The sequence below is a fragment of the Sphaerodactylus townsendi genome, linkage group LG12 (assembly GCF_021028975.2).
Source record: "Sphaerodactylus townsendi isolate TG3544 linkage group LG12, MPM_Stown_v2.3, whole genome shotgun sequence".
Taxonomy (NCBI): domain Eukaryota; kingdom Metazoa; phylum Chordata; class Lepidosauria; order Squamata; family Sphaerodactylidae; genus Sphaerodactylus; species Sphaerodactylus townsendi.
Genome location: NC_059436.1, coordinates 53,401,870 through 53,427,484, shown reverse-complemented (window position 1 = coordinate 53,427,484; position 25,615 = coordinate 53,401,870). Strand labels below are relative to the sequence as shown.

Sequence of the window (25,615 nt, the reverse complement as noted above, 5' to 3'; positions counted from 1 at the left end):
ACTCGTCCAAAATGCGGCAGCCAGACTCCTTTCGGGAGCGCACAGTGGAGACCGGATTACTCTGGTCCTATACCAACTCCGTTGGCTGCCAATCGAGTTCCAGATCAGGTTCAAGGTGCTTGTGTTGACATTGAAGGCTGTGAGCAGTCTTGGACCTACATACCCCTCCAGACCCCTCTGTTCGTCGGGGGAGGGGGATTTGCTGCAGGTCCCTGGTTGTCAGGATGCCTAGTAGTTGGATGGTGAAATATTACTGTCTACTGCGCGAGAAAAGCCATTCTTGGCTTTTCCAAACTGTCCTCTGGATCTTGAATAAACCTCTGTTCTATACATGAAGTTTGTTTCAGTTTTTGGGGATCTGACACTGGCCCAAAACAGGTCCGGCTGGCCACTACTAGGCCCAGGGCTGTTTCGGCCCTGGCCCCCACCAGGTGGAATGAGTTCCCAATCGAGATTAGGGCCCTGCGGGACATCAGTGAGTTCTGTAGGGCCTGTAAGACCAGTCTTACGCCAGACTTTTATGTCTTGTTTTATTGTACTGTTTTTATCTGGTTATATTGATGTTCGCCACCCTGAGCCCTGTTGGGAAGGGCGAGATAGAAATGAATGAATGAATGAATGAATGAATGAATGAATGAATGAATGAATGAATGAATGAATGAATGAATGAATGAATGAATGAATGAATGAATGAATGGTCCATTGGATACTTACTGTGAAGGGCCTTTCTACTGTAGGTTAGTGGGACATCTTGATCTTTTCTTCAGCGTTTGAATGAATGAATGAATGAATGAATGAATGAATGAATGAATGAATGAATGAATGAATGAATGAATGAATGAATGAATGAATGAATGAATGTGCTAGGAAAGTAACTCTGCAGTAAAGGACTCTGCAGGCACTGGTCAGAGAAAGCACCCAGACTGGTCCGAACACTTGCTAAACATTTGGCTGAATCCCAGCATCTCTGTTCTCCTAACAGTGAACCCTTCTGAGGTGCAAGGAGCTGACTCAGGAGGCAAAGCCCCTCGCCTGGGAGAAGCTACTTTATGCCAGCAGCAGCAGCAGCACAGATCCAGCCCCTTCCTTCATGCAAAAGGTCAGCCCCCCCCTCCCCACACACACACACTCCCATGGAAACCCATGGACAAGTCACAGCTGCCACCCAGCCCCGCTTGTCCTTCCTTCTGGGCAAAAGCTTACCTGGTCTGCCGGAGAACCTGAAAACAAAACAGAGAATAAATGAGTGAAATAAATGAGTGGAGCAGAAAATAAGCAAGAAATAGGAGATTCTCCCTCCAAGCTCCAACTACTCTTGAAGACCACCCTTCGGCAGCAGTGGCGTAGGAGGTTCAGAGCTCGTGTATCTAATCTGGAGGAACCGGGTTTGATTCCCCGCTCTGCCGCCTGAGCTGTGGAGGCTTATCTGGGGAATTCAGATTAGCCTGGGCACTCCCACACACGCCAGCTGGGTGACCTTGGGCTAGTCACAGCTTCTCGGAGCTCTCTCAGCCCCACCCGCCTCACAGGGTGTTTGTTGTGAGGGGGGAAGGGCAAGGAGATTGTAAGCCCCTTTGGGTCTCCTGCAGGAGAGAAAGGGGGGATATAAATCCAAACTCTTCTTCTTCTGCTGGATTGACCAGCCACCGTGTCTGCTTCCAGCTCACCCCCCCTCTTTCTTTTGTGGTCCCCCGACACTGTTTGAAAGCAAGACTGTATGTTACTTGGGGCAGGGACTCATGTTTTAAAATTTGCTCTCTAATAACGTCAAGCCAGACCTCCAAAGGGTTGATACCTGCCCTCTCGTCAATGAGCACCAAAGTTTCATTGTGCAGGCAGCAAAAGAAGAATCTGTGCTGAATTTAACTGAGAGGCCTCCAAACTGGGGCAGGACAGCTTCAAGCAGCCAGAGTTTTCCGAGCAAACTGAAGTCCCTGACAGCTTCAAACCACTGCCATTCAAACAAACTTTTGTACATTTTGGAAGCACAAACATTTGGGCACTCCCACACATGCCTGGGCACTCCCACACATGCCAGCTGGGTGACCTTGGGCTAGTCACAGCTTCTCGGAGCTCTCTCAGCACCACCCACCTCACAGGGTGTTTGTTGTGAAGGGGGAAGGGCTATTCACGTCCCACTAGCCCTGAAGCTTGTTTGAAACCAGTATACATTTGTGTTTTGGTCCGCCTAGTGGACTTTCAGTGTATTACACAGGACCTTGGCTTTGTATTACTCAGGATTTTTATCAGTATTATCAGGGACTGCATTTCAGTTACCTTGTGGTACTGCTGTATCATTTTTGGTTTGGGACACGTTATTATACTTAAACAAAACTTCATCTGAAAGTAGACAGCTACCGCTGTGAGCCTTCTCCAGAGTAATTCCTATTGCAGTGGTGGCGAACCTTTGGCACGGGTGCCAGAGGTGGCACTCAGAGCCCTCTCTGTGGGCATGCGCAGAGTTCATCATGTGGGAGGGGGGTGGAAAATCACCCCCCCCCCCCACACACACACATCTAGGCTGGCCTGGGCATGATCCTTTACCTGCAAGTAAGCTTGGTTGCTGGCAATGGGGCTTGCTTCTGAGTAAACCCTCCTAGGATCGTGATTCACCCATTTGAAGCGTTGCATGGTTGCTTCACCAAGCTTACTCCCGAGTAACGCGTGCCTCGGAGCCCACCATTTTTTCTAAACTAAAACCTCAGCATTCAGGTTAAATTGCCGTGTGGGCGCTTTGCGATAAATAAGTGGGTTCTGGGTTGCAATTTGGGCACTCAGTCTCGAAAAGGTTCGCCATCACTGTCCTATCGGGTTTTCCTGTGTGCACTAATCCCCACTTAATTCAAACGGCGGAAACCTAGTTGTGGCAACAGGGCGGTCATGGGAGGATGTTCACCACACTTCCCTCAACCATCCAGCATGGTGTAGAGCCAGTGTGGTGTAGCGGTTAAGAGCAGTGGACTCTTAATCTTTGAGAACCTGGGTTTGATTCCTTGCTCCTCCATGTGAAGCCTGCCGGGTGACTTTGGGCCAGTCACGGTTCTCTCAGAACTCTCTCAGCCCCACTTACTGCGCAAGGCGTCTGTTGTGGGGAGAGGAAGGGAAAGGAGTTTGTGAGCTGCCTTGAGTCTCCTTACAGGACAGACAGGTGTGGTGTCAATCCAAACTTTTTTTCTTCATCTTCCCTTACCCCACACCCACCAGGGGCTGTCTGATTACAGCAAGTGTCTGTGGAAAGTGCCCTCAAGCCACAGTTGACTGATAGAAACCCCGCAGGTTTTGAAGGCTGCAGGGATCCAGAGATGGTTTGCCATTGGCTGCCTCCACACGGGCTGAGAGAATTCTGAGAAAACTGCGACTCGCCCACGGTCACCCAGCAGGCTTCATGTGCAGGAGCGGGGAACCAAACCTGATTTTCCAGATTAGAGGATGCTGCTATTGACCACTACACCACACCAGCTCTCTGCGATAGTAAGCACTTCTGTTTCTTAATGGCAGGCCACAAGTCCTTCAGAGGATTGGGGGGAAGGGGAATGCATCAAGGGATGGCAACAATTTGTCCTTTGGGGACAGGGCGGGATTTAAATATAAAGTGAAAAGAAATGAAATGAAAACAATAAAATCGTACCAGTGCGTGCAGTGTCAGCTAAGGATGCATTGTCCAGCATACTTAGCTGCAAACCTGGAATCTTTTGACAAAGGTTTAGGAAACAGCAGAGCAAATAAAGGAAGAGGAGGAGGAGGAGGAGGAGGAGTTTGGATTTATGCTCCCCCTTTCTCTCCTGTAAGGAGACTCAAAGGGACTTACAATTTCCTTTCCCTTCCTCCTCTCCCCCCAACAACAAACACCCTGCGAGGTGGGTGGGGCTGAGAGAGCTCCGTAGAGCTGTGACTAGCCCAAGGTCACCCAGCTGGTGTGTGTTGGAGTGTTCAGGCTAATCTAGTTCCCCAGATAAACCTCCACAGCTCAAGTGGCAGGACAGGAAATCAACCCCGGTTCTCCAGATGAGAGTACACCTGCTCTTAACCGCTACGCCACTGCTGCTCCAAAGGAAACCTTGGAAGGTGGCTGGCTGAAAGACAGGGTCGTGTTGATGCTCCCCCTGCCCCGGCTTGTTTGACAGCCAAACCAGATTAAAAGTTCCATCCAAATCCAAATCCAAAACCTTTATTAGGCACAAAAACCGGTGTGTGTCCAGAATTCCAGATACAATAAGAAGATCATTATTGCACAACTTGCAGTACACAGAGTAAAAATATAGCAACAGCTTCAGAGATTTCAACATTAGAGTTATTTAGAAGCTTAGCCATTTTTAACTTATCAGAAAGGAGCATAAATCCTGTTGGTAACACAGTTCTCAAATCTGTTCTGATGTTGTTGTATTTTGAGCAGTGAAGCAGAATATGAGAATTAAAAGTTCCATGTGGATGCAACCTCGGACGGTTCCCCTCTGCCTCTGGGATAAATAAAGCAGGGGCGTGGAATGCTCCACAGCTGAAGTGACCTCTGGGGTAAACAGCTGCATTTGAGAAGGGATGTAGGACGCCCCACGTTTCAAAAATGCATCCTTGAAAAATGTTGCCTCAACACTCAAGATGTGGATGCCCGCACCCAACAAAACATGCTGCCAGTCACTGCACACTGCCTCTCCACTACCTCTGCCTCTCCACGTAGCAGAACGCACCTCTGACACGGTCCTCGTTGTCACTAGATTACAGAGACAAGGGGCAGGTCACTGTGTGGTGGTGTGAGAAAGCAGCGCAACCAGGTCGTGCGCAGACACAGCTGTGGCCTCTGCCTAGCGAGAGGACCCTCCTGCCACACAGGGGGGAAATTAGACTTGGGAAACGAGGAAAAGGAAAGAAGATCCTGAGCATCCTTTAGAAAGGAGGGGGTACTGATAGCAGATGAGAGTCTGTGAAAGGGAACAGGATGAAGGAATGGGGAGGAGATATCTGCTCTCTCTCCAGAACCCAAGAGTTTAAGAGGGTCCTGGAGGGTGAGATTTTGGGGTGGGCCTGCTCCATTCCAATCCCTCCCCCGCCCAGTTCCTTACATGCTCTCAGTTTTATTTTTTTTATTTCTTTCTTTCTTAGATTTATATACCGCCCGATCCCCGAAGGGCTCCGGGCGGTAAACAACATTGTCTAAGCATCAAACAGGAGCTAATCGTACAAAATATAAATATATAGGCTCCATCTCATAAAATGACTTAAAACTCATAAAAACAGCGAAACAGTAATACATAAATAAACAGATAGAGGCGTCCAACCCCAATTTAAAACCTACCCCAGAGGGAAAAGGGGGGGGGAGGGCGGTGGGGCTCCTCAATAAAAGGGGCCCTGATATAACTGCACCGAAACACGGAGCAATGAAGAGCGACAAGGGGGCTTTTGTTTGGAAATGACTTACTGATTTTGCACAGCGGGATAATCTCCAGGCATTCTTTGTGAGCACCAACTTTGCACTTCACGCACTGGTAGCCCTGGTAGAACGTCCCTCTGGGGAGAGAAAAGGGGATAGAAGCAAATGGCGACCCACGGCCGACTCCGAACTTCCACGTGGTGCCTTCGTTGCACGAACTGGGCCCCAAGACCATGCCCAGTCCACGATGAACTCAAATGAACTTGTCTCGGGACCGATCTAAGGAAGCTTTCCAGCACGAAAGAAGGACCACGCCTCTGCCACCGCAGTGCTGACAATGTTCACTGATGCACTGGGGGCTGCCGGAAAAGGTCAGGTTGTTCTTGAGCCTCCCCTCCCAACCAACCCCCTCCCCCCCCCGCCACTTCCGCAGGCAAAGGTTGGGCATCGCAAATGTTAACCAACTGCAAGAGGAAGAACTACTTGAATTCTCGACAGGTGATGCTCAAGCTGGAAGCAAAATTATGGTTACAAACTCCAGTTTTTCTGGAATGGGGTATCTGCAGGACTTGATTCAAAAAACAGGGCACTGAGTAACAGGATAGAAGTCAGGCTGCTTTTCCACTCCTGTTGTAACTGGGGACTGTCATTCAGTTCTGGCCGCCCCACCCCAAGCTGTGCTCTCACAAGTGACAAAATCTTTCCCATTCTATGTGCACCGAGCATGGCTTCTTCACGCAACATGTGATTGGTGTTTGGAATATGCCACTAACCTGGATAGCTTTAAAAGGGGCTTGGACAGATTTATGGAGGAGAAGTCGATCTATGGCTACCAATCTTGATCCTCTTTGATCTGAGATTGCAAATGCCTTAACAGTCCAGGTGCCCGGGAGCAGCAGCAGAAGGCCCTTGCTTTCACATCCTGCATGTGAGCTCCCAAAGGCACCTGGTGGGCCACTGCAAGTAGCAGAGAGCTGGACTAGAAGGACTCTTGTCTGATCCAGCTGGCTTGTTCTTATGTTCTTATGTGTGCCAGTCTGATGGCCAGTCTAGTTAGCTAAATGCGTGACACCCTCCCCCGCCCCCTCCAGTCCCAAGCACATGACAACATCAATGTACATACAATGAAACCTGCCCAAAACCAAGTTGTTTGCAATGAGAAGATGACTGACAGGAGCCCCAAGCAGATTACGTCACCTGGAGATTTAGGAATTCTTAGGAAACGGGACATGAGAATGACCCTGCTTTGCTGATAAATTAAGTTTTTTGCTACTTGCAGCTGCTGGTGGCCAGGAGACCTTGTAACACATTAACGTGCTTTAAGAGGAGATGTGATTGGTCAGAACAAACAAAGAAACCAAACTTTGAGAAGCAGGGCAGCCCTGGGCAGTACTGAACTGTGCCTGAATTAACACCCAGCTCCTTCTGCATTCCGCTGCAGGTGAGCTGACGATGGAGAGACGAAAGAAACTGTTGTGGCAGCGGAAAGATGTTCGCTGTGCCCTTCCCCGTTCAATTTCAGCCCACCCGAGAAGCACTTCTGTAGCAGGGGTTACCGTAAGGCTGCATTCATGACTGCTGTGTAAAATAACACAGAAATCCCACCAGCAGAGTAAAGGCCAACAACTATAAACCAAAGACAGCATTTTAAAGATCTATATTATATCTTCCCCTGTCTGGAAAAGCAGGCCTAGACGGCCACTTCAGTCAGAAAACACCCCTCCGCCCTCACCTTAAGAACATCTTGCAGGCTTTGCAGTTGGTGGTCTTCTCGAATGTGAACATCTGGAAGTGGTGGTTGTTCGCAGTGGCCTTCTCGGGCTTAATGTTGGACCTGATCGGGAGAGGAACACACAAGGAAAAGTAAGCGGGTCACGTCTGTTCTCACTGCCGTAATCAGCTGCTTCTCAAGGGAACTGTGAGCCTCTAAAACATAGGTGTCAAATTCGCGGCCCTCCAGATGTTATGGACTACAGCTCCCATCATCCCCTGCCAGTATCATGCTGGCAGGGGATTATGGGAACTGTAGTCCATAACATCTGGAGGGCTGCGAATTTGACACCTGTGCTCTAAAAGTTCAACCAAAAGGAAAAAGGTCAGAACAAAACACCAGCAGAAAAGGAACAATCTACGTGATCAAAACCTGCATGATTGACACAAAGAGTCCTCCTCCATGGTAAAAGAAAAAAAACATTTAATTGCTTCAAGAAAAAGTAGATTGTTTTATGAGTGGAGTTGAACATCAAAACTATAGATTACACTCACCTGTTGGATTTTTGACTGCATTTTATAAGTTTAAAATATGTTTCTATGTATTTATTTATTTGGTTATTTGATTAGCTGATATCTATCTATCTATCTATCTATCTATCTATCTATCTATCTATCTATCTATCTATCTATCTATCTATCTATCTATCTATCTATCTATCTATCTATCTATCTATCTATCTATCTATCTATCTATCTATCTATCTCTTCGATTTCTATACCGCCCGATCCCCGAAGGGCTCCGGGCAGTGAACAACATAATTCAAAACATTAAACAGGAGCAGATCATACGCAATACAATACATAGGCTCCGTCCTATTAATTATCAATAAAACATCTTAAAATTCATATAAACATATAATTCATATTCACTTCATTAAGTTGCATTGGTTCACACACCTATGTTGTTGGGGACTGTTGTTATATTTGTTTCAACATTTGATATATGTTCATTTAAAATTTCCTAAAAATTTTCATGTTTTTCTCTCTGTGTCAATCATGCAGATTTTGATCAGATAAGATTGTTCTTTTTTTGCTAGCCTCTAAGTTCCCCAGATGGTTTCTCTGGACACCCACAGAGGACCAGACCCTCAAAACCTCCGTCCACCAGGTGCAGATTCTCCATGTTGCTCTTGTTGCTGCTGTGAATGCAGAGCTCTGTGCAGTGGGAATGGAGCACCTGCCCTCAGTATCCCTCGCAGTTTCTCTTGCTCAGCACCCCATAACCACCATTCTCTCTTCCCACCAGGTGACCTTTTAAAAAAATCAGTAACTGACAGGCAGAGGTGGGATCCAGCAGGTTCTCACCAGTTCCCAAGAGTGGGTTACTAATTATTTGTGTGTGCCGAGAGGGGGTTACTAGTTGGGTCTGCTTTTCCACCTCCACGCCCTCGCCTCCCCGAGAGGCATCCTGCCTTTGAACATGAAGGTTCCATATAGCAATTGTGACTAATAATGTAACTCCCTGAACTGGGTTAATCCCTTCCAGGTACTGTAATTCACTGATTCTCAGCCTTTCGTACCTTTTATCTCACCAGTCTCTATCAAAGAACCTGTGTGTTTCACCATTGCTGTGTTCAGATTTGTGAGTTGGGGTAGTTTCTATAATGTGATGATGATTTAGAAATGACCTGGTGCAAAAAATTTTGGGGGTGGTGGTGGTGGGGTGGCTGCCCATGGGGTGGCTGCCCATCCAACTCAGGTTTTGCCCAGGGCTCAGGTTTGCCTAGGTATGCCTCTGCCCCCTTTGCTGAGGGGGGGCTGGCAAGGGAACCTGTTACTAAAAATTTTGGATCCCACCACTGCTGACAGGTCAATATAACATTAAAAATAACTCCTACCATAGTGTACTAGTTCCCATCTTTCATTTTTAAATATTATTTAGCCTTTTTTGTTGCAGAGTTATAACTCCAGAGGACAGATTTAGGGAGCTGGGTATGTTTAGTTGGGTGAAGAGGTTAAGAGGTGCATGACAGCCATCTTTAGATATTTGAAGGGCTGTCATGTTGGTGAGGGAGGCTAGGACCAGGAGTAATGGGTTCAAGGAGAAGGAAAAGAGATTCCACCTAAACATCAGGAAAAACTTCCTGACTGTCAGGGCTGTTCGACAGTGGAATTCACTGCCTTGGAGTGTGGTGGAGTCTCCTTCTTCGGAGGTTTTTAAACAGAGGCTGGATGGCCACCTGTCAGGAGTGCTTTGACTGTGTGTCCCTGGAGTCGGTCCATCTGGTTCTCATAAGCACCTACATCCCATTGTCTCCTTCGAGGAGGGGAAAGCTCATATAAAAGGTTAAAGGTCCAGGGGAGACCTGAACACAGAGCCATGTAAATAGTTCTATGTGTATGATGGTCCTCTTTGTAGGAAGTTCGGACTAGGAAAGGAGAGCAGGAAAGAGCACTGGAGCATCAACACCAGAAACCAGATTCCAGCCGCGAACGAGTCGCAAAGTCCTGAGATGCTCACATGGCCATTTGAAACTGCTCCATCCACTTCCTCTTCATCTCTTCCGTCTTGCAGAAAAACTGGAAGCCCTGCTTGCCTTGAAGGTGGGTCAGGTAGAACCCATAGGACCACTGCAAATGGAAATGGGAGATGTTGACCGGACGCCGAAGCAGGCAACAAAGGGGCCACTGAGGCAGAGAAAGCCCAGTTGGTTGCAGAGCCACCCGCCAAGGCTTATTCAAGCTCCTGTTCACCCAAGCAGGGAATCGTAGCGCGTGCCTTTAAGGCTTTGTGATGGCAAACCCCTCCTAGAAGGGGAGGGAAAGCAGGCAGGAGTCCCGTCAGGGGTTCTGGCCACAGCAGACAGGCTGCAGCTTGGACACCTGTCGTTCTTTGAGAGGCGGGATCAGGAGTTACTCTCATCAAGTGGCGCACACTCCCGTCCTGACCACGCTGCTCAGAAGCAAGAGCCGTTTTGTTCAGCGGGGCCCACTCCCCAATGCAGCCTCAAACATACTCGGGAGGCAAACTCACCACCCAGAGGCTGTTCATTCATGCTGCCCCCTTTAACCCTTCTTGGTGATATTGGGAGATTACCCCTGGGCCTACTCTAATGTAGGGCTACCAATGTAGGACTATTACACTCAGACCATCTGCACAGATATGTGAGCGTGGCTTACCATTTTCCCGTGCGACTGGGCAGCATGAGAGAGGAAGAAAGGGTTTGTTAAAAGGCAATCCCCAGGGAGCGGCACCCACAATCCTGACCAGGCTTCCAGAAGTGGGAAGACTCAAGGCCCCAACACCCCCACCCCCGAGAGTGGGAATATGGGGCCGTGGCTAAGTGGAAGTCAGCGCCTCCGATTGGCATGCAGAAGTTCCAAGGTTGAATTCACGGCATCTCCAGTTTGTTTGTTTGTTTGTTTGTTTATTATTTGATTTAATATACTGCCCTTTGAGAGTCAGGTTGCAGAGGGTGTGAAAGCCGTCAGCCTGAGACCTCAGACAGCAGCTGCCACTCTGAGTAGACAATATGGACGACGATCGATCAAGGGCCTGGCTCAGCCGGCAGCTTCATGGTTTAAACAAGGGGAACCGTTTCCCAAGAGGTAGCGTATCGTGAGACCCCAAAGGCACTCGCTAGCACATTCGCCTCTAACTACTAGGGTAGAAAGTGGCAAAGGAGGACTAATGAGTCACATCAACAACACAGCTGGCAGATAGACCTGCTTTGGGACCGTGTGATTTTAGATTATAGGTTGGGGATGGAGGCTGCCTCTCCTCCTGCACTCACAATGTTGGGGAGAGAATGGAACTATTTAGCTCTGGCAGCGAGGAAAACTTGTTCACCTTTACATCCATCAATCCCCTTACAACATAACAGAATGGCCTCCTATCTGTATCATCTGACCAATCCAGATCAGAGAAGAGTTTTTCCACTCACTCGCTTCAATGTTTTCCCTTCTGCCATACTACGAGGTAGATATAACAATCTAGAAATGTGCAAAAGGGTGTGTTCACGTGATGCAAATCAATTAGAAACATTAACTCACCAATTATTCCGTTGTCCTAAATCGGCAAGTATTAGAGTCAAATACTCTAGGTCGCTTTCTATGATACCTAGCGAGCTGGACGAACTAAGCAGACTATTGTTCTTATTAAATAATTCTGATGCTACGTTCTGTCAAATGGCTGCGAACTTTCTGCTGGAAATATCCCATAAGCAACAGTATGTATGAATCAACTTAATTTGTTATATGTTGCAAGCTTGTGTTTTGATGCGATTTAGATGTGATTTTATACTGTTTATGCCAAATAAAGGCTAAATGAAAACTGTATGCAAAAATGTTGGGGAGAGGAGCAGGCAGTAGGGTGAGCCCCTTCCCCCCCGGGTAAAGTCCGAAGTGGCACAGCCCACAGACAGCTAGCTCGCCCAGATGTTACTGGCATGCCTTCTGGATCAGTGGCCATGTTCATTGGAAGTGGGGCGGAGTGGTGCAGCCCTCTCTCTGTGCATGCCCACAGTGGACTGTTCAATCTATTCTGGATACCCCAATCCAGAATTCATGCTGCTATTCCCCACACAGCTCTGCTCACGCCTGGAACTTACCCCCACTGCCTGGGATCTTGCACCTGCCAATATCCCTGCCCCTTGCACACTTTAACCTGCCTTCCGTACTTACCTGGGCTGCTTTGGCCATCCCCCTGGGCTCCCCAAAGGTCTGGAACCTCTTTCACTTTCCCTAACCAGCTACAGCAGACCTGGGCATTATACACAGTTCTAGCTGGCTACATCCCGGCCCGCTACTGATGACTCTGACTAAGCCCCCAGCCGTTGCTGGGGAGGCCAATAGATGGCGCTTACTGAAAGCCCACGCGAAGCTGGGTTGCCTTGGCTGCTGCGGTTTTCTTCTGTGGGCTTTGGTGCTGCTCACTTCTGCCTTCTTGCAGGTCCCGGCCCTCCCACTGGCAATATCTGTTCTGTTTCTTATGCGGCCCCATGGAAAAAAAAATAACGCCTTGCCCACCCTGAGCTGGCAACGTAGTGCCTCTCGCATTTTGAAGCTAGGTCGAGACCTTTTATCCCTCCAGGTCAGTATTGCCCACTCGTCCGGCAGCTGCTTGTCAGGATGGTTCTGTGGGGAGGGGGGACTGTCTGGGAGCGCTTTCGCTTTTGCAGGCGCAGCACCGCCATCTCCTCGCTCCGGCCTTGGAGTCCTGCGGCTGGGATGGGCCTCCAGGCTGGACTCTTCTGAGCCTTCAAGTTCAGGTGTGGGGGTGGGGATCGTGCTATCCACATTATCAACTGCTGGGCGCCTTTTTCGCCAGAACTGCCTTCTTTTCCTTCCTTCCTTCCTTCCTTCCTTCCTTCCTTCCTTCCTTCCTTCCTTCCTTCCTTCCTTCCTTCCTTCCTTCCTTCCTTCCTTCCTTCCTTCCTTCCTTCCTTCCTTCCTTCAATTTTTATACCGCCCGATCCCCAAAGGGCTCCGGGCGGTGAACAACACAATTCAACGTCAGGCAGGAGCAAGTCATACACAAAATATAAATACACCTTGAAGATGATTCGGAATTCAACCGGGAGCCAATGCAGCCGACGCAACACAGGCTGAATATGCTCTCTAAAGGCGCCTCCTGTGAGCAAGCGTGCTGCCGCATGCTGGACCAGTTTTAACTTCCGAATCAAGCGCAAGGGAAGGCCTGCGTAAAGCGAGTTACAATAGTCTAGCCTGGAGGTGACCGTTGCGTGGATCACGGTGGCCAGGTCCGCTTGGGAGAGGAAGGGGGCCAACCGCCGGGCCTGACGAAGATGGAAAGACTTCTTCTGCTCCTTACACGTCTGCAATAAAATCCTTGAAAACTGACAAGTGGTTTGTTGTCTGATGGGGGAGCTGGCACGGCGCTCTGGGGTCTCAGGCAGAAAAGGGTATTATTATTATTATTATTATTATTATTATTATTATTATTATTATTATTATTATTATTATTATTATTATTATTATTATTATTATTATTAATTAAATTTAATAGACCGCCCTACCCTCGAAGGGCTTTCACGCCACCCACTGCCTGGTCCTTTTTCCTGGAGGTGCCAAGGACTGAATCTGGGGTCTTCCGCACACCAAGTAGAAGCTCTTCCACTGAGCCATGCCCCCTGCCCACATGGAGCCATCTTACCCTGAATCCGACCCACCGTGGTCCAAGGTCAGCCTTATCTACTCAGACTGGCAGTGGCTCTCTAGGGCCTTTCCCCTCCCCCGCGGCCTGGTGCTTTCGACCAGCAATGCTGCCGGCTGAGCCTGGAGCCTTCCGCATGCCAAGTAGAGGCTCCACCTCCCCAAGGAAGCGGCTCCCTCCCTCCGCTGCCAGGAAACGGTACCCGAAGAGTCAGGAGATGCTCCTCAGCCTCCTACCTTCTTGATGTCCTTGTTGTTCGTGGGGTCATCGGTCATCTTATAGGAGAGCAATTCAATTATGTCTTTCTGCTCGTAGTTGTAGCCTTTCCTCTTACAAACAATCACCACTTTATCGAACAAAAATAAATACCTGCCCCCAAAAAACACACACATAGACAAAATCGTTCAAAGTCCAGACTCGAAAGGACCGATCTGCACAAAACTTCTAAACTGGTCGCCCGCACCCCCTCCCCACGGCATCACTGGCTTCATAGTCAGGCTGACCAGACGTCCCGCTTTTGGCGGGACAGTCCCGCCTTCAAACAATTTGTCCCGCGTCCCGCGGGTTATTTCAATTGTCCCGATTTTTGGGAGGCTGCCGCACTGCCTTCTGGGGCGCAAGGCAGTGCGGCAGCCTCCCAAAAATCAGGACAATTGAAATAACCCGTGGGACAAATTGTCCGCAGGGGGAGCGGCCTGGGAGCTGAAGGCGCCTCTGCCATTGGGGGGGAGGCTTTGCCATTCGTGCATGCGCACGCGGCCGCAGGAGCATGGCCTTCTGGGGCTTGCCGTTTCCAGCCCCCCCCCCGTCCCAGTTCACAAAGGTGACCATCTAGTCACCTTATTCATAGTGGAGATCCAGGCTTTGCCCAGCTCCCATTTCCAGGATGCCCCAGGGGGAGTCTGGAACATTCAGCTGATATAAAAAGTATATCTATGTTTAGAGCAGAGAAGAGACTGCATGGCACTGACACAGAAGAAGCCGGGCATGCTCAGAGCTGTCTCCCCAGAACATGGCAGAAGTCCCTTCCAAAGTGTATCCTGAAAGATCAAGAAACCGCCCCATCAAAGTCCTGGTGGGAAGCATCACACCCCTTCCTCTGACTGCTCCGAGACCTGTGAGCTGGTCTTGTGAAGAAGATGACTAAGCAGCTCCCGCTCTGTCCTGAATGCTACGTCTGTTTCTTTCACGTTACTTGCATGGATTTTCCTTTACAACTTATAAGAACTATATATATAAACCCTGAACACAAATTAACAAGCACTGAAACCGTGGCCCTTTCCGCACGGGCCAAATACAGCGCCCTGGGGACAGCAAAGAAACAGGAAGTAGCAGCTTCTTCGTAGCCAGCGCTGCCCTCAGCCTCCCGAGGCGGTCTGAAACGCCGTTTTTCTACCTCGCGGCACCGAGCGAGGGTTACTGAAAACTGGCTTCCAGTACTACCGATGCTGACGGCAGCTTGGCTGGGAAGATGCCTTCCCCCCCCCCATGTCCGGTCGACCTACCTGCTCTGTGGCCGTCCGCCGCGTCGCCGAGGCCTGGGGACATGCCCCCCTGCCCTGCGACTCTGGAGCAGTCGTGCAGGGCAGGGGGGCCGTGTCCCCAGGCCTCGGTGACGTGCCGTACGGCCGCAGAGCAGGTAGGTCAACCGGGCGACAGCACAGCGTGGCACCGTCGTCCCGGTAGGTTCTCTGGGACCGTTCGTGCAAACGGTCCCAGAGGGGTTGGGTCAGCATCATGTACCCCTACCGTGGCCGTGCGGAAACGGCCACAGTGTGTGTATGTATGTGTACACACACACACACTGTTTCAAAGGTGCGCTGAAAAGGAACAGGCTGTCCAGAAGTTTTCTGCTGTCATTAATTAGGCGCCCTCCCCTGAATATACTGCAGAAACTGCCTTCAAGGCACTCTCTGTGGGGTTGCTCTGGAAGCCGACCTGGGAACGGCAACTAGTCCAAAATACTGCAGCCAGCCTTTCCCCTGGGGCAAACGGCTGGGCCTGCAAGACACCAATTCTGCCAGCTTCATGCAGAAGACTTGCTCCCAGGTTGAATTTGAGATTTTAACCTTCAAGCTTTGACCTCAAAGATGCTTCACAACCTGAGACCTTCGCACCTGAAGTTCTCTCTCCCTCAACTCAGCCTTTTCAGGGCCCCCACAGTGCTGTGAACAGGGCAGCCGGACAGCTGGACGGTCTGTTTCATGGTGAGTCTTTGTGCTTTGCTTGTTTGGGAGTGTTTACATCACAGAGTGGATGGACATTTGGATGTTTATTATGTACATGCTCTTGATTTCTGGAAGTCGCATGGAGTTCCCAAAGGGGAAAATGACAGGGTAAATATTTAAAGCAAACACAGGAAATCCAGATAAGCATGGGATTTTTTTAAAGGGAGTTATTAAGAGTTATTTTGCTCCTGTTTGTGGTATAACATGTGCCAATTGTTGGGCCAAGAGGAAAAGATGGCCACTCCCCTGCTGCCCCCTGGCTCCTGTTGGCTCCCTCACCTGTCCTGCTTCGTGTGGTTCACGATCGACCGCACTTTCAACTCCCCGTCGATCTTTGGCCTTCCATATTCTTCCAGTTTCACTGGCTGTTGGGTAAAGGAAAGTAGGAAAGCAATAACATAGGTTGATGCGAATGGAAACTTTCCTCTTTTTAAGACTTTTTTAAAAAAAATGTGAACAGGCTGTTAAAAAAGGAAGGATGGCAGGAAAAAGGGGGGCCTTAATACACCTGTGGTCTGGTGAAGCACTTTGTTAGTAGATAGCAATAAATAGAACTGCACTGGTGACTATGTGTCTATCAGTTCTTGTCTACATTGCGTCCTACAAGGTGGTCTACTCCGAGTAAATCTGCTGCTTCAACAGGTATCTGCACAAGGGGGCCCACCATACTCGTTCCTCGTTCTTCCCCAACTTACCAAGTTTTCTATGGAACTCTGAAATTCACTTATTTTCTTCAGCGTCTCTTTGTCTCGCTTGACTTCATTTATGTACATGGCCAAGTCCTAAGAAGCAAAGCAAAACCCAGCATGAACTCTGCTAGCTGCTGTAATAAGGGAAGGGCTGCCCGGGGGCCTCCAGAAGCACCTGGTCCAGGCACCAAAATAAAGGGTTTGGATTCCACCTGCTTCAGGTCTTTTCCCTACAGCAGGGGTCTGCAACCTGTGGCTCTCCAGATGTTCATGAACTACAATTCCCATCAGCCCCTGCCAGCATGGCCAATTGGTTGCAGACCCCTGCCCTACAGTAACAAATGGGGATGGCCTAGAACAGGGGTAGGGAACCTGCGGCTCTCCAGATGTTCCCCCCACCCCCCCCCCCCCCCACCCCCCCCCCCCCCCACCCCCCCCCCCCCCCACCCCCCCCCCCCCCCACCCCCCCCCCCCCCCACCCCCCCCCCCCCCCACCCCCCCCCCCCCCCACCCCCCCCCCCCCCCACCCCCCCCCCCCCCCACCCCCCCCCCCCCCCACCCCCCCCCCCCCCCACCCCCCCCCCCCCCCACCCCCCCCCCCCCCCACCCCCCCCCCCCCCCACCCCCCCCCCCCCCCACCCCCCCCCCCCCCCACCCCCCCCCCCCCCCACCCCCCCCCCCCCCCACCCCCCCCCCCCCCCACCCCCCCCCCCCCCCACCCCCCCCCCCCCCCACCCCCCCCCCCCCCCACCCCCCCCCCCCCCCACCCCCCCCCCCCCCCACCCCCCCCCCCCCCCACCCCCCCCCCCCCCCACCCCCCCCCCCCCCCACCCCCCCCCCCCCCCACCCCCCCCCCCCCCCACCCCCCCCCCCCCCCACCCCCCCCCCCCCCCACCCCCCCCCCCCCCCACCCCCCCCCCCCCCCACCCCCCCCCCCCCCCACCCCCCCCCCCCCCCACCCCCCCCCCCCCCCACCCCCCCCCCCCCCCACCCCCCCCCCCCCCCACCCCCCCCCCCCCCCACCCCCCCCCCCCCCCACCCCCCCCCCCCCCCACCCCCCCCCCCCCCCACCCCCCCCCCCCCCCACCCCCCCCCCCCCCCACCCCCCCCCCCCCCCACCCCCCCCCCCCCCCACCCCCCCCCCCCCCCACCCCCCCCCCCCCCCACCCCCCCCCCCCCCCACCCCCCCCCCCCCCCACCCCCCCCCCCCCCCACCCCCCCCCCCCCCCACCCCCCCCCCCCCCCACCCCCCCCCCCCCCCACCCCCCCCCCCCCCCACCCCCCCCCCCCCCCACCCCCCCCCCCCCCCACCCCCCCCCCCCCCCACCCCCCCCCCCCCCCACCCCCCCCCCCCCCCACCCCCCCCCCCCCCCACCCCCCCCCCCCCCCACCCCCCCCCCCCCCCACCCCCCCCCCCCCCCACCCCCCCCCCCCCCCACCCCCCCCCCCCCCCACCCCCCCCCCCCCCCACCCCCCCCCCCCCCCACCCCCCCCCCCCCCCACCCCCCCCCCCCCCCACCCCCCCCCCCCCCCACCCCCCCCCCCCCCCACCCCCCCCCCCCCCCACCCCCCCCCCCCCCCACCCCCCCCCCCCCCCACCCCCCCCCCCCCCCACCCCCCCCCCCCCCCACCCCCCCCCCCCCCCACCCCCCCCCCCCCCCACCCCCCCCCCCCCCCACCCCCCCCCCCCCCCACCCCCCCCCCCCCCCACCCCCCCCCCCCCCCACCCCCCCCCCCCCCCACCCCCCCCCCCCCCCACCCCCCCCCCCCCCCACCCCCCCCCCCCCCCACCCCCCCCCCCCCCCACCCCCCCCCCCCCCCACCCCCCCCCCCCCCCACCCCCCCCCCCCCCCACCCCCCCCCCCCCCCACCCCCCCCCCCCCCCACCCCCCCCCCCCCCCACCCCCCCCCCCCCCCACCCCCCCCCCCCCCCACCCCCCCCCCCCCCCACCCCCCCCCCCCCCCACCCCCCCCCCCCCCCACCCCCCCCCCCCCCCACCCCCCCCCCCCCCCACCCCCCCCCCCCCCCACCCCCCCCCCCCCCCACCCCCCCCCCCCCCCACCCCCCCCCCCCCCCACCCCCCCCCCCCCCCACCCCCCCCCCCCCCCACCCCCCCCCCCCCCCACCCCCCCCCCCCCCCACCCCCCCCCCCCCCCACCCCCCCCCCCCCCCACCCCCCCCCCCCCCCACCCCCCCCCCCCCCCACCCCCCCCCCCCCCCACCCCCCCCCCCCCCCACCCCCCCCCCCCCCCACCCCCCCCCCCCCCCACCCCCCCCCCCCCCCACCCCCCCCCCCCCCCACCCCCCCCCCCCCCCACCCCCCCCCCCCCCCACCCCCCCCCCCCCCCACCCCCCCCCCCCCCCACCCCCCCCCCCCCCCACCCCCCCCCCCCCCCACCCCCCCCCCCCCCCACCCCCCCCCCCCCCCACCCCCCCCCCCCCCCACCCCCCCCCCCCCCCACCCCCCCCCCCCCCCACCCCCCCCCCCCCCCACCCCCCCCCCCCCCCACCCCCCCCCCCCCCCACCCCCCCCCCCCCCCACCCCCCCCCCCCCCCACCCCCCCCCCCCCCCACCCCCCCCCCCCCCCACCCCCCCCCCCCCCCACCCCCCCCCCCCCCCACCCCCCCCCCCCCCCACCCCCCCCCCCCCCCACCCCCCCCCCCCCCCACCCCCCCCCCCCCCCACCCCCCCCCCCCCCCACCCCCCCCCCCCCCCACCCCCCCCCCCCCCCACCCCCCCCCCCCCCCACCCCCCCCCCCCCCCACCCCCCCCCCCCCCCACCCCCCCCCCCCCCCACCCCCCCCCCCCCCCACCCCCCCCCCCCCCCACCCCCCCCCCCCCCCACCCCCCCCCCCCCCCACCCCCCCCCCCCCCCACCCCCCCCCCCCCCCACCCCCCCCCCCCCCCACCCCCCCCCCCCCCCACCCCCCCCCCCCCCCACCCCCCCCCCCCCCCACCCCCCCCCCCCCCCACCCCCCCCCCCCCCCACCCCCCCCCCCCCCCACCCCCCCCCCCCCCCACCCCCCCCCCCCCCCACCCCCCCCCCCCCCCACCCCCCCCCCCCCCCACCCCCCCCCCCCCCCACCCCCCCCCCCCCCCACCCCCCCCCCCCCCCACCCCCCCCCCCCCCCACCCCCCCCCCCCCCCACCCCCCCCCCCCCCCACCCCCCCCCCCCCCCACCCCCCCCCCCCCCCACCCCCCCCCCCCCCCACCCCCCCCCCCCCCCACCCCCCCCCCCCCCCACCCCCCCCCCCCCCCACCCCCCCCCCCCCCCACCCCCCCCCCCCCCCACCCCCCCCCCCCCCCACCCCCCCCCCCCCCCACCCCCCCCCCCCCCCACCCCCCCCCCCCCCCACCCCCCCCCCCCCCCACCCCCCCCCCCCCCCACCCCCCCCCCCCCCCACCCCCCCCCCCCCCCACCCCCCCCCCCCCCCACCCCCCCCCCCCCCCACCCCCCCCCCCCCCCACCCCCCCCCCCCCCCACCCCCCCCCCCCCCCACCCCCCCCCCCCCCCACCCCCCCCCCCCCCCACCCCCCCCCCCCCCCACCCCCCCCCCCCCCCACCCCCCCCCCCCCCCACCCCCCCCCCCCCCCACCCCCCCCCCCCCCCACCCCCCCCCCCCCCCACCCCCCCCCCCCCCCACCCCCCCCCCCCCCCACCCCCCCCCCCCCCCACCCCCCCCCCCCCCCACCCCCCCCCCCCCCCACCCCCCCCCCCCCCCACCCCCCCCCCCCCCCACCCCCCCCCCCCCCCACCCCCCCCCCCCCCCACCCCCCCCCCCCCCCACCCCCCCCCCCCCCCACCCCCCCCCCCCCCCACCCCCCCCCCCCCCCACCCCCCCCCCCCCCCACCCCCCCCCCCCCCCACCCCCCCCCCCCCCCACCCCCCCCCCCCCCCACCCCCCCCCCCCCCCACCCCCCCCCCCCCCCACCCCCCCCCCCCCCCACCCCCCCCCCCCCCCACCCCCCCCCCCCCCCACCCCCCCCCCCCCCCACCCCCCCCCCCCCCCACCCCCCCCCCCCCCCACCCCCCCCCCCCCCCACCCCCCCCCCCCCCCACCCCCCCCCCCCCCCACCCCCCCCCCCCCCCACCCCCCCCCCCCCCCACCCCCCCCCCCCCCCACCCCCCCCCCCCCCCACCCCCCCCCCCCCCCACCCCCCCCCCCCCCCACCCCCCCCCCCCCCCACCCCCCCCCCCCCCCACCCCCCCCCCCCCCCACCCCCCCCCCCCCCCACCCCCCCCCCCCCCCACCCCCCCCCCCCCCCACCCCCCCCCCCCCCCACCCCCCCCCCCCCCCACCCCCCCCCCCCCCCACCCCCCCCCCCCCCCACCCCCCCCCCCCCCCACCCCCCCCCCCCCCCACCCCCCCCCCCCCCCACCCCCCCCCCCCCCCACCCCCCCCCCCCCCCACCCCCCCCCCCCCCCACCCCCCCCCCCCCCCACCCCCCCCCCCCCCCACCCCCCCCCCCCCCCACCCCCCCCCCCCCCCACCCCCCCCCCCCCCCACCCCCCCCCCCCCCCACCCCCCCCCCCCCCCACCCCCCCCCCCCCCCACCCCCCCCCCCCCCCACCCCCCCCCCCCCCCACCCCCCCCCCCCCCCACCCCCCCCCCCCCCCACCCCCCCCCCCCCCCACCCCCCCCCCCCCCCACCCCCCCCCCCCCCCACCCCCCCCCCCCCCCACCCCCCCCCCCCCCCACCCCCCCCCCCCCCCACCCCCCCCCCCCCCCACCCCCCCCCCCCCCCACCCCCCCCCCCCCCCACCCCCCCCCCCCCCCACCCCCCCCCCCCCCCACCCCCCCCCCCCCCCACCCCCCCCCCCCCCCACCCCCCCCCCCCCCCACCCCCCCCCCCCCCCACCCCCCCCCCCCCCCACCCCCCCCCCCCCCCACCCCCCCCCCCCCCCACCCCCCCCCCCCCCCACCCCCCCCCCCCCCCACCCCCCCCCCCCCCCACCCCCCCCCCCCCCCACCCCCCCCCCCCCCCACCCCCCCCCCCCCCCACCCCCCCCCCCCCCCACCCCCCCCCCCCCCCACCCCCCCCCCCCCCCACCCCCCCCCCCCCCCACCCCCCCCCCCCCCCACCCCCCCCCCCCCCCACCCCCCCCCCCCCCCACCCCCCCCCCCCCCCACCCCCCCCCCCCCCCACCCCCCCCCCCCCCCACCCCCCCCCCCCCCCACCCCCCCCCCCCCCCACCCCCCCCCCCCCCCACCCCCCCCCCCCCCCACCCCCCCCCCCCCCCACCCCCCCCCCCCCCCACCCCCCCCCCCCCCCACCCCCCCCCCCCCCCACCCCCCCCCCCCCCCACCCCCCCCCCCCCCCACCCCCCCCCCCCCCCACCCCCCCCCCCCCCCACCCCCCCCCCCCCCCACCCCCCCCCCCCCCCACCCCCCCCCCCCCCCACCCCCCCCCCCCCCCACCCCCCCCCCCCCCCACCCCCCCCCCCCCCCACCCCCCCCCCCCCCCACCCCCCCCCCCCCCCACCCCCCCCCCCCCCCACCCCCCCCCCCCCCCACCCCCCCCCCCCCCCACCCCCCCCCCCCCCCACCCCCCCCCCCCCCCACCCCCCCCCCCCCCCACCCCCCCCCCCCCCCACCCCCCCCCCCCCCCACCCCCCCCCCCCCCCACCCCCCCCCCCCCCCACCCCCCCCCCCCCCCACCCCCCCCCCCCCCCACCCCCCCCCCCCCCCACCCCCCCCCCCCCCCACCCCCCCCCCCCCCCACCCCCCCCCCCCCCCACCCCCCCCCCCCCCCACCCCCCCCCCCCCCCACCCCCCCCCCCCCCCACCCCCCCCCCCCCCCACCCCCCCCCCCCCCCACCCCCCCCCCCCCCCACCCCCCCCCCCCCCCACCCCCCCCCCCCCCCACCCCCCCCCCCCCCCACCCCCCCCCCCCCCCACCCCCCCCCCCCCCCACCCCCCCCCCCCCCCACCCCCCCCCCCCCCCACCCCCCCCCCCCCCCACCCCCCCCCCCCCCCACCCCCCCCCCCCCCCACCCCCCCCCCCCCCCACCCCCCCCCCCCCCCACCCCCCCCCCCCCCCACCCCCCCCCCCCCCCACCCCCCCCCCCCCCCACCCCCCCCCCCCCCCACCCCCCCCCCCCCCCACCCCCCCCCCCCCCCACCCCCCCCCCCCCCCACCCCCCCCCCCCCCCACCCCCCCCCCCCCCCACCCCCCCCCCCCCCCACCCCCCCCCCCCCCCACCCCCCCCCCCCCCCACCCCCCCCCCCCCCCACCCCCCCCCCCCCCCACCCCCCCCCCCCCCCACCCCCCCCCCCCCCCACCCCCCCCCCCCCCCACCCCCCCCCCCCCCCACCCCCCCCCCCCCCCACCCCCCCCCCCCCCCACCCCCCCCCCCCCCCACCCCCCCCCCCCCCCACCCCCCCCCCCCCCCACCCCCCCCCCCCCCCACCCCCCCCCCCCCCCACCCCCCCCCCCCCCCACCCCCCCCCCCCCCCACCCCCCCCCCCCCCCACCCCCCCCCCCCCCCACCCCCCCCCCCCCCCACCCCCCCCCCCCCCCACCCCCCCCCCCCCCCACCCCCCCCCCCCCCCACCCCCCCCCCCCCCCACCCCCCCCCCCCCCCACCCCCCCCCCCCCCCACCCCCCCCCCCCCCCACCCCCCCCCCCCCCCACCCCCCCCCCCCCCCACCCCCCCCCCCCCCCACCCCCCCCCCCCCCCACCCCCCCCCCCCCCCACCCCCCCCCCCCCCCACCCCCCCCCCCCCCCACCCCCCCCCCCCCCCACCCCCCCCCCCCCCCACCCCCCCCCCCCCCCACCCCCCCCCCCCCCCACCCCCCCCCCCCCCCACCCCCCCCCCCCCCCACCCCCCCCCCCCCCCACCCCCCCCCCCCCCCACCCCCCCCCCCCCCCACCCCCCCCCCCCCCCACCCCCCCCCCCCCCCACCCCCCCCCCCCCCCACCCCCCCCCCCCCCCACCCCCCCCCCCCCCCACCCCCCCCCCCCCCCACCCCCCCCCCCCCCCACCCCCCCCCCCCCCCACCCCCCCCCCCCCCCACCCCCCCCCCCCCCCACCCCCCCCCCCCCCCACCCCCCCCCCCCCCCACCCCCCCCCCCCCCCACCCCCCCCCCCCCCCACCCCCCCCCCCCCCCACCCCCCCCCCCCCCCACCCCCCCCCCCCCCCACCCCCCCCCCCCCCCACCCCCCCCCCCCCCCACCCCCCCCCCCCCCCACCCCCCCCCCCCCCCACCCCCCCCCCCCCCCACCCCCCCCCCCCCCCACCCCCCCCCCCCCCCACCCCCCCCCCCCCCCACCCCCCCCCCCCCCCACCCCCCCCCCCCCCCACCCCCCCCCCCCCCCACCCCCCCCCCCCCCCACCCCCCCCCCCCCCCACCCCCCCCCCCCCCCACCCCCCCCCCCCCCCACCCCCCCCCCCCCCCACCCCCCCCCCCCCCCACCCCCCCCCCCCCCCACCCCCCCCCCCCCCCACCCCCCCCCCCCCCCACCCCCCCCCCCCCCCACCCCCCCCCCCCCCCACCCCCCCCCCCCCCCACCCCCCCCCCCCCCCACCCCCCCCCCCCCCCACCCCCCCCCCCCCCCACCCCCCCCCCCCCCCACCCCCCCCCCCCCCCACCCCCCCCCCCCCCCACCCCCCCCCCCCCCCACCCCCCCCCCCCCCCACCCCCCCCCCCCCCCACCCCCCCCCCCCCCCACCCCCCCCCCCCCCCACCCCCCCCCCCCCCCACCCCCCCCCCCCCCCACCCCCCCCCCCCCCCACCCCCCCCCCCCCCCACCCCCCCCCCCCCCCACCCCCCCCCCCCCCCACCCCCCCCCCCCCCCACCCCCCCCCCCCCCCACCCCCCCCCCCCCCCACCCCCCCCCCCCCCCACCCCCCCCCCCCCCCACCCCCCCCCCCCCCCACCCCCCCCCCCCCCCACCCCCCCCCCCCCCCACCCCCCCCCCCCCCCACCCCCCCCCCCCCCCACCCCCCCCCCCCCCCACCCCCCCCCCCCCCCACCCCCCCCCCCCCCCACCCCCCCCCCCCCCCACCCCCCCCCCCCCCCACCCCCCCCCCCCCCCACCCCCCCCCCCCCCCACCCCCCCCCCCCCCCACCCCCCCCCCCCCCCACCCCCCCCCCCCCCCACCCCCCCCCCCCCCCACCCCCCCCCCCCCCCACCCCCCCCCCCCCCCACCCCCCCCCCCCCCCACCCCCCCCCCCCCCCACCCCCCCCCCCCCCCACCCCCCCCCCCCCCCACCCCCCCCCCCCCCCACCCCCCCCCCCCCCCACCCCCCCCCCCCCCCACCCCCCCCCCCCCCCACCCCCCCCCCCCCCCACCCCCCCCCCCCCCCACCCCCCCCCCCCCCCACCCCCCCCCCCCCCCACCCCCCCCCCCCCCCACCCCCCCCCCCCCCCACCCCCCCCCCCCCCCACCCCCCCCCCCCCCCACCCCCCCCCCCCCCCACCCCCCCCCCCCCCCACCCCCCCCCCCCCCCACCCCCCCCCCCCCCCACCCCCCCCCCCCCCCACCCCCCCCCCCCCCCACCCCCCCCCCCCCCCACCCCCCCCCCCCCCCACCCCCCCCCCCCCCCACCCCCCCCCCCCCCCACCCCCCCCCCCCCCCACCCCCCCCCCCCCCCACCCCCCCCCCCCCCCACCCCCCCCCCCCCCCACCCCCCCCCCCCCCCACCCCCCCCCCCCCCCACCCCCCCCCCCCCCCACCCCCCCCCCCCCCCACCCCCCCCCCCCCCCACCCCCCCCCCCCCCCACCCCCCCCCCCCCCCACCCCCCCCCCCCCCCACCCCCCCCCCCCCCCACCCCCCCCCCCCCCCACCCCCCCCCCCCCCCACCCCCCCCCCCCCCCACCCCCCCCCCCCCCCACCCCCCCCCCCCCCCACCCCCCCCCCCCCCCACCCCCCCCCCCCCCCACCCCCCCCCCCCCCCACCCCCCCCCCCCCCCACCCCCCCCCCCCCCCACCCCCCCCCCCCCCCACCCCCCCCCCCCCCCACCCCCCCCCCCCCCCACCCCCCCCCCCCCCCACCCCCCCCCCCCCCCACCCCCCCCCCCCCCCACCCCCCCCCCCCCCCACCCCCCCCCCCCCCCACCCCCCCCCCCCCCCACCCCCCCCCCCCCCCACCCCCCCCCCCCCCCACCCCCCCCCCCCCCCACCCCCCCCCCCCCCCACCCCCCCCCCCCCCCACCCCCCCCCCCCCCCACCCCCCCCCCCCCCCACCCCCCCCCCCCCCCACCCCCCCCCCCCCCCACCCCCCCCCCCCCCCACCCCCCCCCCCCCCCACCCCCCCCCCCCCCCACCCCCCCCCCCCCCCACCCCCCCCCCCCCCCACCCCCCCCCCCCCCCACCCCCCCCCCCCCCCACCCCCCCCCCCCCCCACCCCCCCCCCCCCCCACCCCCCCCCCCCCCCACCCCCCCCCCCCCCCACCCCCCCCCCCCCCCACCCCCCCCCCCCCCCACCCCCCC

The 25,615-nt window shown here is 65.0% G+C and overlaps 1 protein-coding gene across 1 annotated transcript in view; it reads right to left on the bottom strand.

The window, feature by feature from the left end:
- VAV2 (vav guanine nucleotide exchange factor 2) overlaps positions 1-25,615 on the bottom strand; it is a 235,683-nt gene that overhangs the window by 21,818 nt on the left and 188,250 nt on the right. Inside the window, exons 8-15 of the mRNA XM_048512184.1 lie at positions 16,177-16,263; positions 15,761-15,846; positions 13,490-13,622; positions 10,259-10,273; positions 9,600-9,709; positions 7,098-7,199; positions 5,414-5,502; positions 1,204-1,220 (exon numbers count right to left, since the gene is read on the bottom strand). Coding sequence (XP_048368141.1) covers positions 1,204-1,220; positions 5,414-5,502; positions 7,098-7,199; positions 9,600-9,709; positions 10,259-10,273; positions 13,490-13,622; positions 15,761-15,846; positions 16,177-16,263 — 639 coding nt within the window. The remainder of the gene's footprint in view (positions 1-1,203; positions 1,221-5,413; positions 5,503-7,097; positions 7,200-9,599; positions 9,710-10,258; positions 10,274-13,489; positions 13,623-15,760; positions 15,847-16,176; positions 16,264-25,615) is intronic.